The sequence below is a fragment of the Myotis brandtii genome, unplaced genomic scaffold (genome assembly GCF_000412655.1).
Source record: "Myotis brandtii unplaced genomic scaffold, ASM41265v1 scaffold247, whole genome shotgun sequence".
Classification (NCBI taxonomy): Eukaryota; Metazoa; Chordata; class Mammalia; order Chiroptera; family Vespertilionidae; genus Myotis; species Myotis brandtii.
In genome coordinates this window covers 1,402,287-1,415,995 of record NW_005359352.1, presented here as the reverse complement: position 1 = coordinate 1,415,995, position 13,709 = coordinate 1,402,287, and the positions used below count along the sequence as shown (strand labels likewise).

Sequence of the window (13,709 nt, the reverse complement as noted above, 5' to 3'; positions counted from 1 at the left end):
CCTGTCACTGCCCCCCCCCCCCCCAGGCTCAGGACGAAGGCTCCGTGCCCTCCGGGTGAGAGCCACTAGGGACAGAAGAGAGGAGAAAGGAGAGTCCAGTGACGGCAGCCACGGTGGGACCCAACGTGGACGGGAATGATTCGAAAGCAAGGATCGGGCTGGGTGGGGAGCTAACCAACAGCCCTTTCTTCCCGCCGCCCCAGGACCCCACGCCGGGCCCTGTCCTCCCGCGGAGACGGGGCTCAGCGTTTCTGGGTTTCACGGCGCAGGAGGAACTTACAGAGCTGTTAAAAATGGGAAACATTTGAGGGCTTCTGAGGAGGAAAACTAACGGTCCGCTGGCACCCACCGGCGATGATCTCCCGCAGCTTGGGGTCCAGGTTCACGGTGCAGGGCAGGAAGGTCTTCACGTCTCGAGCCACCAGCACGGGCGTCCGCGAAGCCAAGAACACTTCGAAGTTCCTGATGTCCCCGTCTATCTCCAGCAGCGGCTCCACGTCCTTAGTCGTCGGAATGTTCTTTGAGATTCTTCAAACGAGAAAGAAATGAAAAAGATCATTAATGTCACCATGAGAAAGGCAAATTCTACATAAAAATAAATCGCACGTTACATACTTTGCTGCCATCAAAATCTTTTTAAAGAAAAAAATAGGCGGCACGGTTACAAAGTAGTAAAGAAACGAGTGGGTGTGATGGGACTGCCTTTGACGACGCAGGACGCCGTGGGCCAGGAAAACAGGCCGGAAGGAACGCGCAGCTCACGCGGACAGCACCTCCCGGGGACAGTGAAGGGGCAGCTAACCGGCCGCCTGGAGCCACAGGACCGGGAAAGCGAATCTGACTGGCTCTCAGGCCCGCGCCTGCACAGGGGACCATGGGTCTTGCCTTTGCAAAGAGAAGACATAAAGAGTAATGTCTGAATAAATTACACAAACTAGAACGTTAGCACAGGTGTTGTTTTAGGAAAGGCTTTGTTTTCTGTTGTAAAGGAAATAAGTACTTACTGCTGCACGTATGTAAAAGGCAGAGGAACAGAGGGAAACAGAGGGACAAGCATCATCTCACCAGTGGACATAGTGAGTACTGACCCAGCGTGCCACCTAGCATTGAAATCGCACAATAATGCTTATTATGCAGGATTTTTACACAGTTGAGTTCATATAGGTAAACACTTTTGTATCAGGCAGAGGTCTTGCATGTAAAAAGCAATATTCATTAAAAAATAGCAAACACTTTCTTGTCAAACTATAGAGAAGCGCCATTTTTATAGGCCTCATGGTCACCGCCATCCTTGCGAAGCCCACCACCGCCTGTGGAAAGACAACCAGAAACTCTAGGCAGGAGCGGGCTGCCCTCCGTCCTAACGCCGTGGCCTGCGCATCCTCTGCAGCCCGGCACCACCCGCGGGGTCCTCCCGGGACCAGGGGCTCCTCTAGGACAAGCCCTCCCAGCACAGACACGCCCCTCACACCACCCCTCACGCTGGGATGCCAGCCATTCGTGGGGTGACTGCATTGTCCCGTCCCCTCAGACTGCAGGCGCCGTTAGTCAGTGAAGCTGGGACAGGCGTGGTTTGCTCGCCATCGTACCTGCGGGCCTGGCGCGAATGCCCGCTTTCTACTCCTGCCGGATACACATTTGTAGAGTCAATAAACTACACAAGAAAATATGTTGCTCCCAGTGAGCTCTAGGCTTTTAAAATAATTTTCACTTCAATGATCCTTTCTTAGATAGAAAAAACCTTGTACTTGGGAAAGTGTACGACGATCCATTTCGAGTTCATTTTTGTACATGATTTGAATTTTTAAATTTCCTCTTCTTTTTCCTCAAAGGCTCTTAAGGTATTTCCTCTTCCCTGTGTAGGTATTTACGGTCAGAAATGCCCGAGCCCTGCCTGTGCAGCAGCCCCCCCTCAGCTGTGATCACTCCGAGGATCCACGCAGCGACACCTCGCTAGCGATCCCACGAGGCGCCCCGTTATGCAGGACAGAACGTGAGCCGGGGCCAGAGACGCCGCCCGCGGCCCGGCCTCTGCGGAAGGAGGAAGCGGTGACGCTACACCTGCCGGGAGGAGCCGCGGGCGCCAAGCAGCTCTCAGGCTCAGGCGAGGAGAGGAAGCAGCGAGGCTGCTGCGCGTGGGGCAGAGCTGCCTCATCCTCACTGCTGCCCACGCCCCGAGCCCACGAGCTGCTGCATCAAGACCCTGGGCCACAGCCCCGCACTGCGCACAGGGCACAACACCGCCCTCGCCTTCGGGCGTGTTTCTGATTTCAGGCATGGAATGTGTTTGACTCATGTGTTCAGACGTCTACCCAGGGTTACATAAGCCAACATGAAAGCACTTGTCTAAGCTGCCACAGCAATCGCTGGCGGAGCTCGCCGGCTCCACGACAGCCAGAGGCATGGGGACTGCAGCCTGGGGAACAGTCAGTGACGTCACAGGAACCACGGCCGGGGCCAGGGGGGCACTAGACGCACGGAGGGGCCATTCTGTAAACTTATAACTGCCTAACCACCGCGCTGTGCGCCTGGAACCAATATAAAACAATACTGAGTGTCAACTGTAATTGGAAAATAAAAAATACGCATGTAATAAAATAGACTGTCGCACACCAGAGGCGAAGGTGCTGAGGGGACTAACACATGGACCCGTGTTACCAGGTGGCCTGGTTTTTACCGCCTTCTTTTTTTTTTTAAAACAGACGTAGAGAAGTTTCCCCTCCATCCTCGTGTGCATATGTAAAGTCCTTTATAGTTTTTCTTTAATCCAGACGGACACTTTTTCATTCACAAAATTATACAAGCAAGTGCCCCGCCCCCTAGGTGCCAGAGCGCAGACTGATAACCAGTGGGAAAGGCACGATGAGGGGCCAGGGACCGGCCGTGGGGACGCAGGCCCAGCACCCCAACCAAGAATTCACCGGAGCATCTCCACGACTTACTGGTGATTCGCCCGTGAAGCCAAACCCCCATTCATCTTTCCAGCGCCTGGATCGGACGAACTGAAAACACCGGCCACAGCAGAGCAGTTCACACCTGCTGCTCAGGGTCAGGTGGTCTGGGTGCCACGCCACCAGGCCCACGCGGGGCACGGGTGGATGTCCCGCCCACGAGGATCGCAAGTCACACACACGCTTCAGCGTGATCCTCTCCAGAAGAGCTCCTTTTTCTCGCCAACTGAATTTATTAGGACGTGTTATAACTCGCATCGATTAATTTATATTCATTCTGCTTTATTTGTTGGGATTCTGCAGAAGATTTGATTTGAAAAGGTCCCCAGTGGGGAGCCACAGCCTGAAGCGGCCCTCAGCACTGGCAAGTGCTCCAATGCGAACAGTCACATCGCTCCAGGCTGCGGTGACAGGGAGACCAGCAGAGGCCGAGAGGCAAACTTCAGAGCCCCTCCCTGAAAGCAGTGCTCTCAGCACAGCCAGGCTCACGCTATGGCCTTAGAGACGCCCCAACGCAAGAGGCCAGACCCAGTTTCCATGGCGGCTGGGGAGGCGCTAGCAACACAACAAGGTGCTGCCAAGCGGAAGGGTGTTCATGGTGCTGCTGCCTTTAAGAAACCTCGGAGAGTTTTACATCAGTCAGACAGAGAAAGCAAATGTTTTGCAATACAACGCTGAGTAACGGGTAGAGAATGAGGCACGGACCAAGCCACCCGGGAACATCTCAGGCTAAAGCAAAACCCCCATTACCCAGGTCACCTTAAAGACTTAATGTTGAGTAAGTACAGGACCCAAAGTCTACAATGTTTAGGGTTTAACAAGTTTAAATGTAAACACAAATTTGTAAGACCAATAAAAACTCCTTTTTTCATCTCCATCCCTTTCCCAAACGTTAACTGAAAAGGGTTTCAGAAGAAAGGGGCACTTTCAAGCTTTAAAACGTACAGGGTCAGGCGACTGTTCATTTGCCTGCAGTCATGATTCTCAGTGCTTACCAGTGTCCTGCGAAGCCATCTGAAAAGGAACTAGAAGTGGAAACTGAACTCGAGAGTTTAAAATACTCATTAAACTCAGGGTTCCCTTGTCTTTCTGTTGCCAAAGGGAGAGCAAATGCACGAGGCCGTGGCTGTGTCTGGTGGAACACTGCCGCCTTGTGGATTTCGTGGGTACTGCTACCGGGCCACTCAGCGTGGCTTTACATCAGCACCTCACCTTGCCTTTCATCAGCTGGCATTTTTGTTTCTTTTGTTTACTCTCATATTGTGAACAATATAAACACACTTTTGCTTGAAATTCCGAGATCACACGCCTCTGCTGAAAAACATCAGTTCAGGGGAAATCAGCCTCTACTTGATCTCTAAGGCACATTTCATGTTTTGGTGAATTTGAATCCTTCAATAATCAGATTTATTTTTAAAATGTAAACATGCATAATAAATATTATTATAAGATATAAAATATTACAAATATTATGTTATAAAATATGTATTATAAGATAAACTCTAAATCTGCAAGGGTAATGACTTTTTACATATTAAAATATATATTTGAGAGAAACTGATTTTGCTATTTCTGCTTTCAAATAGCCTTAATTAATGTACTTGCATTTTCCATGCTGAAGTTAGAAACACACACTTTGGAACATTGAAAATCCTTCCTCTGTTCTACATTAGCATTAGATACTAAAAATGGCGTCATGACAAGTTTAATGAGGACGTATTTTAAAAACCAATTTTATCCACAGAAAGGAAAGCAAGGGACTGAGAAGCCACCTAGGAGAGGATGGCAGGCACTCGGCACCCATAACGACGGCGCGAAGGCTGAAGCTGGCAGATGCACCAGCTGTTCCAGTGGAGCTGTCACAGCTGAGTGTTTCACGCTCTCCACCCAAAACCTCCTGCAGCTCCAGGACACACTCGTGATTTTGCAAAGATCAGGCCATCTTTATAAAAGATAAGGTATTGATAAAACATGGAACCTGGAATAAAGTATCTGCATTATAAATACATCACAGGTAAGTGTGTTCTCGGAGTAAAGATGGAGCCAGTAATTACACACAAGACAGCCATTTAGATGCTGAGTGAGCACCTACAGGGAAGTCACACCGCCGTGAGGAGACAGAGCTGCCTTAACGTTCTAAACTACACACAAAAACACCAACGGCACCCGGGAACAGTGTCTGAAATAACTATTTACAGTATCTCAAACCTAAATGAAAGGGAAAAATCGTCAGTACAAGGATATACTTTGTACTAAAAGGAAAGAACTTTTTCACAAATCTAAACAACTAGTGTCCACTGTTTCATGCTGTTCAAATTCATACTTTTTAAAATATTTTATTGATTTTTTACAGAGAGGAAGGGAGAGGGATAGAGAGTTAGAAACATCGATGAGAGAGAAACATCGATCAGCTGCCTCCTGCACACCCCCTACTGGGAATGTGTCCGCAACCAAGGTACATGCCCTTGACCGGAATCGAACCTGGGACCCTTCAGTCTGCAGGCCGATGCTCTATCCACTGAGCCACACCGGCCAGGGCTCAAATTCATACTTTAGGTCCACGTGCAGAGAAACAAACTCGTGCGTAATCGGGGCCACATTCGGGGGCTGGAGGTCAACTAACAATCGCCCAGAACACGAAGGGAACAGGAGGTGGTGGGTGAGAGCTGAGAGGCGTGAGATGCCGAGAAGCGATAAAGTTAAGCTTATCAAAACTCTGCAGAGTATCAGGCAGAAATATCATGATGTGATGTTTTGTATAAATATCTTCAAGTACAGAAATAGCACTACTTGAATAATTTAAAAATACCAAACTCCTGGCTGGCGTTGCTCAGTGGTTGGAGCCCAGCCTGAGCACCAAAGGGTTGCAGGTTCGATTCCCGGCCCTGGTTGGGCTATGTGGGAGGCAACCGATTCTCTCTCTCTCTCTCTCTCTCTCTCTCTCCCTCCCTCCCTCCCCCCCCTTCTTCCCTTCCACTCTCCCTGAAAAGTCAATGGAAAAAATATCTCCAGGTGAAGATTAACAAAAACAAACAAAAAAAGTAAATAAATAAAGATACTGAATTTAATATAAAGGCATCTATAATGCCTGTTCAACAAATAGCTATTTCAATGAAATGAAAGATGGCTGCCATTCTCAGGCTCTCAAAATGCATTTGATCGTTTTTAAAAATGAATATGCAGAATCAAAATAAAGGTTGGCATTATCCTTATCACAAAACTATTCTGACTATAGCATCCTGAGTAAGACTTCTTAAGCAGTGTCAAAACAAAAATTTTAAACATTATCTTCATGAAAATTCTTAAAATTGATCTTTTCAAAACCTCTATCATTGCTTAAAATGCTTTCTAGAAAATATGAGAAATAAAGTTTTATAACTAAAATATTTCAGTGGCTGTGTAAAACACTATAATAAAAAGTCGACAGAAGATCTTAATCTACAGTTTTAATTTTACTCCCTTTCTTCTTACTAAATATATGTTAACAAAAAAACACCCCTCAAATGATCGAGACAAAAGCTTTTAGCTCAACACATAATTGCAAGGAAATTACAATAATTGTACCAATTAAAATAATCTTGAATGAACAGTATGTCATCTTAATGTTCCAATGGTTTATAGAGGGATCTACTTAATTAGCTGAAATTGCTTTTCAGTGTTATATCAAATGTCATTTGTTAAAAGTTGAACAATTTAGAAAATAATTTAACAAAGCAATTTTACCAAACACTAAGAGCCAACATTTTCTTTTTCAGCGAATAAAGCAAGCAGCTGTGTCATCAAATTGCTATAAAAGTAAATGAGGCTTTTTATGGATTAAAAAAATTTTACTACTAGCGTTAAAAACACTATTTTCTGATTGTTTTTACCAAGTCAGAATTATTTAATAAAATAAATGAATATCAATTATATACTGCTGCTTTCTGTCTGCTGTAAATAAAACTTTTTATTTAAAGGACAAACAATGGCATCAAAGAACTCAACTACAGTTAACTAGAAACAGTCATCGATATTATTCTAACATATTCCAACATGATTTTTCAATATGTTGATCAAATTCTCTTCCCATAGTTTTTCATTCAAATCATCTTAAAGTTAGTTCTTTTGAGTCAAGTTCTTCATGAATTCGCCAAGACTCTCACTACACTGTATTTTCTCTTCCTTAAAGCATCTACAAAGCATTTGTAAGTATTTGTAGGTGTATAAGACATATCTATTTCTTAAAAGAAAAAAAGGGGGGGGCACCTCGAAATCACCCTGAACCCAACCCGCTCACAGATGGCAGCCCCCGCAGGCTGAGGTCTGAAGGACGGGAAGTAAGTGGCAGACAGAGTCTCCCCATCTCATGACACCTCCAGCATAAACATTCTACATTTACTTGAACAAAATCCCCTATAAAAACTCACTCTACACTATTTTACTTGTATAATAAAAATACTCCCTCAAAACATTTCTTTGGCAAGTGTTCTATTTCACAGAATGAAAAAAGTACTATTCTCTTTAAACTATAGGTGATACATTGTGTTTTGTCCTTAAGCCATATTTTAATTAAAAATGTCATTTTTTGAAGATTTCCTTGAACATCAGGAAGTCATATAGCTTGAAGCGCTCAAATGAAAATCAGGGTGAACGCTTTCAGAGGGCAAGCAATCCTCTACCGGCAAAGAACAGCACTTTCAGCCGGAAAGCTTTCCATCCCCAAAGAACCGGTAGCCCGATCCTGACCACACTTCCTGATTGGCTGGCTGAACCCCAGGTGGCTGCTCCTCCAGTCCTTTCTAAAGTGAACACAAACTCCTGGACGCTCACAGGGTAAGAACAAAGGACGTGTGTGGAAGTGACCCTCTAGTGGCCCAGGAGAGGGTCTCTATATAGTCCACTCCCAGGGCGCCAGGTGCCGTCTACATCTGTCCCTCACCCCACGCACCCACCTCCTGGCCCGCAACACATTGAGGCAAAAAGGACAACCACTTAAGCTCAGTTGAAACTCACCCTACACCCACATCAAGTGAAGAAAGCGACTGAATATAAGCAAACAGTAAGTTCCTTTATTATTTAATGCAAAGAATCTGCTCCAGTCAGTATTCAGTTTCTAAAACCCTTCAGATATAAAGCTGAGAAATACTTGTACCAATGATTTGGAAAATGTAACCTCCTTAATAGTCCATGAAGACACATAGAATAAAAAATAAACGGGAAACAAATAATAATGTCTTAGGCACTGCATTTCGTAGATATAAGTACATAAAGCCGCGAGGACTGGTAATTACACATTTTATCACATTAGGTCGCACTGAAAAAGGAAGCTGTGAATGTCACACGATGGGAATTACACTTGTGCTAATACAGCTCCCAAAGTAAATGAATTAGTGAGAATCCTCCATTGAATTTAGAAGCGTCCATTTTATACATAATGTTTTGTATTCATTTTGCTTTATATGAATTAACTTTTTTCTGAAAAGTCAATTCGATGTAAAACCAAGTTAAACATAAAGAGATTCAGTACCTTTCATAGATGGTTTTCAGCGTCATCTGATCCGGAATCCCTTCCGTCTCCTCCAGGTACAGGATGAGCCAGGACGTGCGGTACGGCCACTGCTCTGTGAGGTTGATCCAGCTGGCAAGGCGGTCCCAGTTAAAACTAATCTGATTGGCTCTCAGCAGCCGCCCTTTAAGGAGCGCAAGAACATTTGTGAATTAATAGACGTGTGATGTTATGCTAAGCAAAACACTGAGCATAGTCACAAATCATTTAATGTCCCCAAATCTTTAAAATTTGCCATTTAATTTACACAACATATTCAAACTAACTAAATGTAAATCTCTATATATAAAAGCCTAAGCGACTGTCTGACGGTTTGGTAGCTATGACGCGCACTGACCACCAGGAGGCAGACGCTCAATGCAGGAGCCACCGAGCTGCGGTGACTTGGCAGCTGCGCAAGTTGGCAGCTGCGGTTCTCAGGTGACGCACCCGGAACCAGAGAGGAGGGAGCCCAATTCCAGGGTGTCACCTGAGAACCGCCCTCTCGCAATCCGGGACCCCTCAGGGGATGTAGGAGAGCTGGTTTCGGCCCGATCCCCGCAGGCCAGGCCAAGGGCCTCTGGTGTGTGTCTATACAGAAATATATATATTGTAGAAGCCGTATATATACATATACATATATGTATATGTATATATACGGCTTCTACAATCCAAAGAGCTCTACTGGAAAGCTCCTAGAATTACACCCAACTCTGCTGAATTCTAAGGTGATCTCTGTGTGATTTCCCACTGCTGCTGCCCTGACCACACCCACGCAGCCACAGTCTTTCAGAACCGTGTGTCAGAGAGGACAGTCTGGACACTGCCCCCACCACACAGCAGAGCAGTTGCTGCTCTTGCGACGGCCCATCCTCCAAGCAGTGCAAGAGCCCGCTGCTGGCCTTGAGCAAACCAGCTGTGCCGGCCACTCTCGCTCTCGTGTGGGTGAGTGTGCGAGCCCCACTTTCATTTCTAGGGCTGAGGTGCCTCTGGGAACGACCAACCAGGTGGTTATGATGTGTTCCCAGGACTCGCTCTGTTCCCTAACCCTGTCCACCCGGGGTTCTCTGGGAACCCCGCTCACATTCGGCACGGGGAGAGCTTACAGGTGGGCAGCTGCAATCCTCAATCTTTTAGAACTCATGCCTTGTTTCGCTGCCTCATCATTTTATCCCTGATTTTGTTGGGATTCTGAACCGCAGATATTTTTGCTTTTTAATTTTGAACATTATCCATTTTACTTGATCATTATCAGTTTATATCCAGTTGTTCTGGCTCAGATGAATTCTCCCTCCCCTACAACTACAATACAGACCCCCACCCAACTCTTCCTGCCTCACCCCCTCGGCCTATCTGCCCGGCCACGCGACACTGCAGCACCGGGGCTGGGCCCCTCTTCCTTGGAAAGGGGTTCTGGTCACTGGACCAGGGACAGGGCCTTTGCCTTCCACTCAATTAAACCTGAGAGGAAATCAGAGGCCTCTTTAAATTGTCACATTCTGAAATAACAGTGCACACTGATGGCTGATTTTTGTTGTCAAAACTCACTTTGGTTTTACTAAACACCCTTAAAGCAAATATTACGCCTTCAGCAATGCAAACACCCAAGCACAGGACGTCCCCCTGCTCCTGAAACTGAGCTGCTCCGTGCGCGTGAAGGCTTGTCTGCCGTGAGACAGGAGGAGAAAAGTCACCTGTCACGGAAACAATATTGAGGAGCCTCCGCATGGTCTGAGGACTGATGTCACTGAACCAGTCCTCCGTCACCAGCAGCTTCGTCAGGTCGAAGGACATCTGCCGCGTGATGGTCCGCTGCATCTGCCTCCTGCGGTAAGTGTCCTGAGGAACAGAGCGCGAGAGTCACCTGCACGCCGGGGCTCGGCTCCTGTGACGCTAACACAGGCTTATGACGCAACAGCAACAAACCTCACCCTGCAGGCCAAGGGCGGAATCGCACCCGCCAACAGCCCCCTTACTCCGAGGAGGGCTCAGGCCTTAGAAAACACGGCCGCAGGCGGCCCAAGCCCTGGCACGCTGAGAGCGAATGAGCGTCCTAGTTGTGCGGCCGAGTGAGCTCGATGCCTGGGAGATCACACGCAAGCAGGACTCCGCACGGAGAATTCAACTCGGACTCTAGGAGCTCAGGCTCACAGGAGCCCTGAGATGACGAAGCCATAACTCCTTGCGGGGCTTTAAGGTTCAGCATTTCCCAGGGCAGATACTCGGCACGGGAGGTCACACCCTGCTCCTGACTTAGCGTTAGCGGCCACTCATCACATTAATATGCATCCATATTTGCACAGAGTAGAGGCATAAAATCAGAATGTCAAAATGTCACTGAAGACATTTTTAAATGCCAAAGGTCCAAATTTAATGGTAACAATCTTAAAACCAAACAAAAAACCACCTAAAACAGGGCCAATCAGCGCCAGCCCACCTAGCCTTCCTCAGTGCACTGCGGCCACACGGAGAGGTCTGGGAGTGGGCAGGACAGGGAAAGCAGAGGGTCGGGAGACCCACGGAGGGCACAGCACCCTGGGGAGGAGGAAGGCCTCCCTCCCCTCCCAGCTGTGGTGGCCACGGGCACTGGGCGACACCGTCGGGCTCACTGGGTCTGGGTCCGGAGCGGCGTGTGGCCTGAGGACCGGCTGGGAGGGACGGGGCTCCTGCGTTAGTCACTGTGGCTTAGGGTCAGACATGCCCGCAAAGCCACTGACGCGGGAAGGAGTCCAGTGAGAACATGCATTGGCCGAGCTTGGTGCACTGTTTACAAAAGGTGATTTAGTGCCATCAGCTCAGCTTTATTTGAGTAACAGCAACACAAACACGGGGCTCAAAAGAGACGGCGTCTTACCCGTCTATTGAGGGCTGTCTTGCTGCCAAGCTTTGTCATATCTCCAAGGCTGATCTGTGAGACTCTTCTGTCGGCGTCGTCCTGTGTTCCTTAGAGAATTTACCGAGAGCACCGTTAGCACAGCCTTCTGCTGCGGGACAGCTCAAGGGAAGAAGCCCGCCTGCAGCCTTCAAGGTGAAGGTGAGCCACACGCACAGGACTGCGCCCACGCGCCCACCGCCCTGCCAGGTGAAGGTGAGCCACACACACAGGACTGCGCCCACCGCCCTGCCAGGTGAAGGTGAGCCACACACACAGGCCTGCGCCCACGCCCAGGGGCTGGCCGGCACCTGCGGCGTCCGGGCAGGGGATGTCCCCGTTGGTGGTGGAAGTGACGAGGTACTTCTTGGCGCTGCTCAGCCCGCGGCTGTTGAGGAACACGGGCAGGTGCACGATGTTGCGCATGTAGTCGTGGCCGTTGATGTTGGAGTCGCGCAGCACGCTGTTGAGGTTCTGGTTGATGGCCTTGATGATGATGTGCGGGTCGCTCGCGAAGATGGCGATGAACGGCCCTTTGGAAAACAGCACTCGGACCTGCGGGCGAGACGTGCGTTCGCCGTGCAGCTTTAAACTGCCCAGCGTCTCAGAAACTCCCTCCCAGACCCGTGCATCCTTTGGTGACTGGATATTTTTTAAAACTGTTTTTCATCCAATATTATTCTATCTGAACACAGCTGCTACTGAAGCCTCCATCTGGTTCTGCACCATCTGACACTGCACAGCTGACGGTGACGGGTGGACAGGAGAGGGGCGGCCAGCCCGCGGAGAGGCCCTCGGGGACATGCGAGAGGCACGGCACACCGGTCTCTGCCATCACACGCTGTTGCTCAGCCACACCTCACGGAGAGGCACCCATGTGCGGCTTTTACAAAACACGGCGAACCGCGCGCCCTGCTTCTCAGCCTCACCAGACGCTGGGCCACGCGGGACCGCGAGCCTCCCCTCACTTCCTCTCACTCTGCCAGCACGTGCATGTTCTCTAAACTGTCTACGAACGTTCACTCTCTCTACGTTTCTGCATAAAGATGGTGACTTTTACGAAAGAAAAGTGCAATTCCAATGCCCCGCGAGCTGTGCCCGCAGCCACCCTCCAGCGTGACGAGCCCCGCGGGCGGCGGGCACACCGTGTCCAGCATCTGCAGCACTTTGTCCTGCTCGCAGGCGTCCAGCCCGTCGATGATGACCACCAGCCGCGTCTGGTTCTGCGTGAAGCTGTCGATGGTCTTGGCCATCCTGGCCATCAGCTCCACCTCGCACTTGAGAACCTGCGCGCGAGAGAGAGACAGACGCACTGAGGGCGGCGCATCCTGAGCCTCACAGAAGCCACCGACAAGGACACTCCCGGCCTTCCTGCCGCCACGGTCCCGCCCGACCCCAAGGGAGGGCTCCACGGGGGACAGCGGACAGCAGTTCCCCCCACAAGGAGGGACACCCCGTCACGGCCTTTGAAAAAGTTACTCAATTGGGCTGAGCGACTTCTTTCCAAGATCACATTCTCTGAAGATCACAAGTCTGAGACCTGAATGGAAATCTAAGTGACCCAACCCCTGCGGCTCCTGACGGGACGTGGCCTTTAATTCAAGGACGTTGTCCTCAGTCCCTCTGCTCTGCCGGGTCCAGGCCCCGAGGACCCAGGCCACTAGGCAGGAATCACACCGTGAAGGACCCCTTTCGCTAGCTCCTTTGCGTCTCTTATAAAAGTCTATTTTATAAAAAGATGCTCTTGTTCTAACTTTTCCCACTCGATGTGCATTTCCACAGGAGAAACCTGGGCTGACACTGAAGCCACCGCGGCGCTGTGCCCTGAGAGAGCACGCGCCCCACAGCCCCGCGGGCAGGGCCCCGGGTGCCCCTCGAGCGGCCGTCCGCCAGCCCCTAGTGAGCGAGCGCACACCTTCATGAAGCCTTCGCTCTTCAGCTTGTGCAGCCTGGAGGCCGCGCTGTGCAGGCGCTTCCGCTGGGAGTTGAGGAGTGAGTCCAGCACCTGCCACCAGGTGCGGCAGTTGAGCACCACGGCCAGCCCCACGACGGCCGCGATGGCGATGAGGACGGCGTTCACGGTCAGGTGCTTCGGGTCCACCCGGAAGATGGCCAGGAGCGTGACGCCCGCAACCACGCAGCCCAGCACGAACAGGAAGATGACGAAGGACGGGAGGCAGCACGTCTTCTTCCACTTCCTCTTCCCTGCAGGACGACGGTCTCACTGACGCTCATGCCAAGATGCAGAGCATCCCCCTCAGCACGGGAGGCCGAGGCCGACCCGATGTCCCCTCGTCGCATCGCGTGCTGGCCACACACACACACACATAGCACACACACATAGCACAGTCACACATAGCAC

At 49.7% G+C, this 13,709-nt stretch overlaps 1 protein-coding gene across 1 annotated transcript in view; it reads right to left on the bottom strand.

Moving 5' to 3' along the window:
- KIDINS220 (kinase D-interacting substrate, 220kDa) overlaps positions 1-13,709 on the bottom strand; it is a gene marked incomplete at its 3' end in the record, with an annotated part of 53,124 nt that overhangs the window by 17,046 nt on the left and 22,369 nt on the right. The window contains 7 exon segments of the mRNA XM_014540537.1: positions 350-528; positions 8,458-8,620; positions 10,170-10,314; positions 11,330-11,418; positions 11,659-11,902; positions 12,493-12,633; positions 13,263-13,552. Coding sequence (XP_014396023.1) covers positions 350-528; positions 8,458-8,620; positions 10,170-10,314; positions 11,330-11,418; positions 11,659-11,902; positions 12,493-12,633; positions 13,263-13,552 — 1,251 coding nt within the window.